Consider the following 1,402-nt stretch of genomic DNA (forward strand, 5'->3'; position numbering starts at 1 on the left):
ATTTGACTGGATGATCTGGTTGAACTGTAAAGTGCCTTGAGATGACGTGCGTTGTGATTTGGCGCTATAGAAATAAACTGATTTGAAACCAATTGAATTGAAATTAAAAGTGCAGATAAAAGCCATTTCAATATTTCCTTTAACCTTTGCCACCAATAAAATTAACACTCAATTATAAAATTCCAGTCAAAATAAATTAGCTTCCCAAAAACACTGATTATTGGCTGAGGTTTAAAGAGTCAGAAATAAGAAAATAGTTAGAAAAATATGAACTGGAAGCTAAGACGCCTCACACCCACCTAAGGCCTGCTGGCAGTGAAGGATATGGAAGTCATTATGCATGCATGCTGCCAGCAGCAGGTGCTGATGGGTCGGATGCCACTTCAGCCTCCACACCCCTCCTCCCACTGCGCTCTCCCCGAGGGGCTGCCGCATGTTCCTGCCGTCCCACAGCAACACATGCTCATCGTAGCTGCAGGAGGATAAGATTCAGCGCGGTTACACCGCAGCAGTGCCTCTTTAGTTGGGAGAGAAGGATACTGACCTGCCTGTGGCCAGGATATGTTCCAGATGAGGGCTGCTGTGAATGCTGCACACACCCATGGAGTGCCTTAAACGGAAAAGCCCAGAATTCACCAGCGAGGTTTGCCAGAAAAACATCAGTAGTGACACAATTTCACTCAGTTATTACCTTTTACTGGTGAAAGCAGGGCTTGATGGACTCGCTCTGAGGTCCCAACCCTTGAGTTTGCAATCATCGCCCCCTGGGAAGAAAACGCAATCAATGAAAACTCACTGAACGACTTTTCAATTCTGCTAATCGGGGAAAAAAGTGGAGCTTCAGGGCCGACATCCTATAACTGCTTTCTGTGGAAGAAGCTAATAACTGCACATCACCTTATAAATGGAAGGGAAACATGGAGGGAGGTTGGATCTGTTTTTTTTTATCATTCCCTGGTCAGACCGTTTCACCCATTCAGCACAGTTCATCTCATCCCCACACAGATCTCTGCTACAGCCTCAACTTTCACTTCAGGCATAGTAAAGTCTAACAGCAGCAGTATTTCCATGTCTTAACATAAACTGCTTTTGGCTGAAAGGATAATTCAGATTAATCGATTACTGAAATAATCAACTAACTTGATTCTTTCTTATCCAATGGTCATCCAGAGTGACGGTGCAGTGCAAAAAACTGAAATCTAAATAAGTTATTTTTCTTGAATTGAGGGGGTGAGAAACTTTAACCTGACTCCGCCAGATGGATTTGCTGGATTTGCTCCGCATATCCATCTGGAAACCTTCCGTTGAAGTAATTTTGGGAAGGGGCGAAAATACTGGCTAGCTGATTGGCCTATGTTGGTCAGATCAACGAAGCATATGACTTACTAACAGAGCGACGACG

The 1,402-nt window shown here is 44.0% G+C and overlaps 1 protein-coding gene across 3 annotated transcripts in view; it reads right to left on the bottom strand.

The window, feature by feature from the left end:
• The window catches only part of dph7 (diphthamide biosynthesis 7), an 11,090-nt gene that overhangs the window by 2,494 nt on the left and 7,194 nt on the right, over window positions 1-1,402 (bottom strand). For all 3 annotated transcript variants that reach the window (XM_015379910.1, XM_015379911.1, XM_015379912.1), the window contains 3 exons: window positions 692-764; window positions 545-610; window positions 300-472 (listed from right to left, as the gene is read on the bottom strand). In XM_015379910.1, coding sequence (XP_015235396.1) covers window positions 300-472; window positions 545-610; window positions 692-764 — 312 coding nt within the window. The remainder of the gene's footprint in view (window positions 1-299; window positions 473-544; window positions 611-691; window positions 765-1,402) is intronic.

Source organism: Cyprinodon variegatus, unplaced genomic scaffold, assembly GCF_000732505.1.
Source record: "Cyprinodon variegatus isolate N-32 unplaced genomic scaffold, C_variegatus-1.0 Scaffold203, whole genome shotgun sequence".
Lineage (NCBI taxonomy): Eukaryota > Metazoa > Chordata > Actinopteri > Cyprinodontiformes > Cyprinodontidae > Cyprinodon > Cyprinodon variegatus.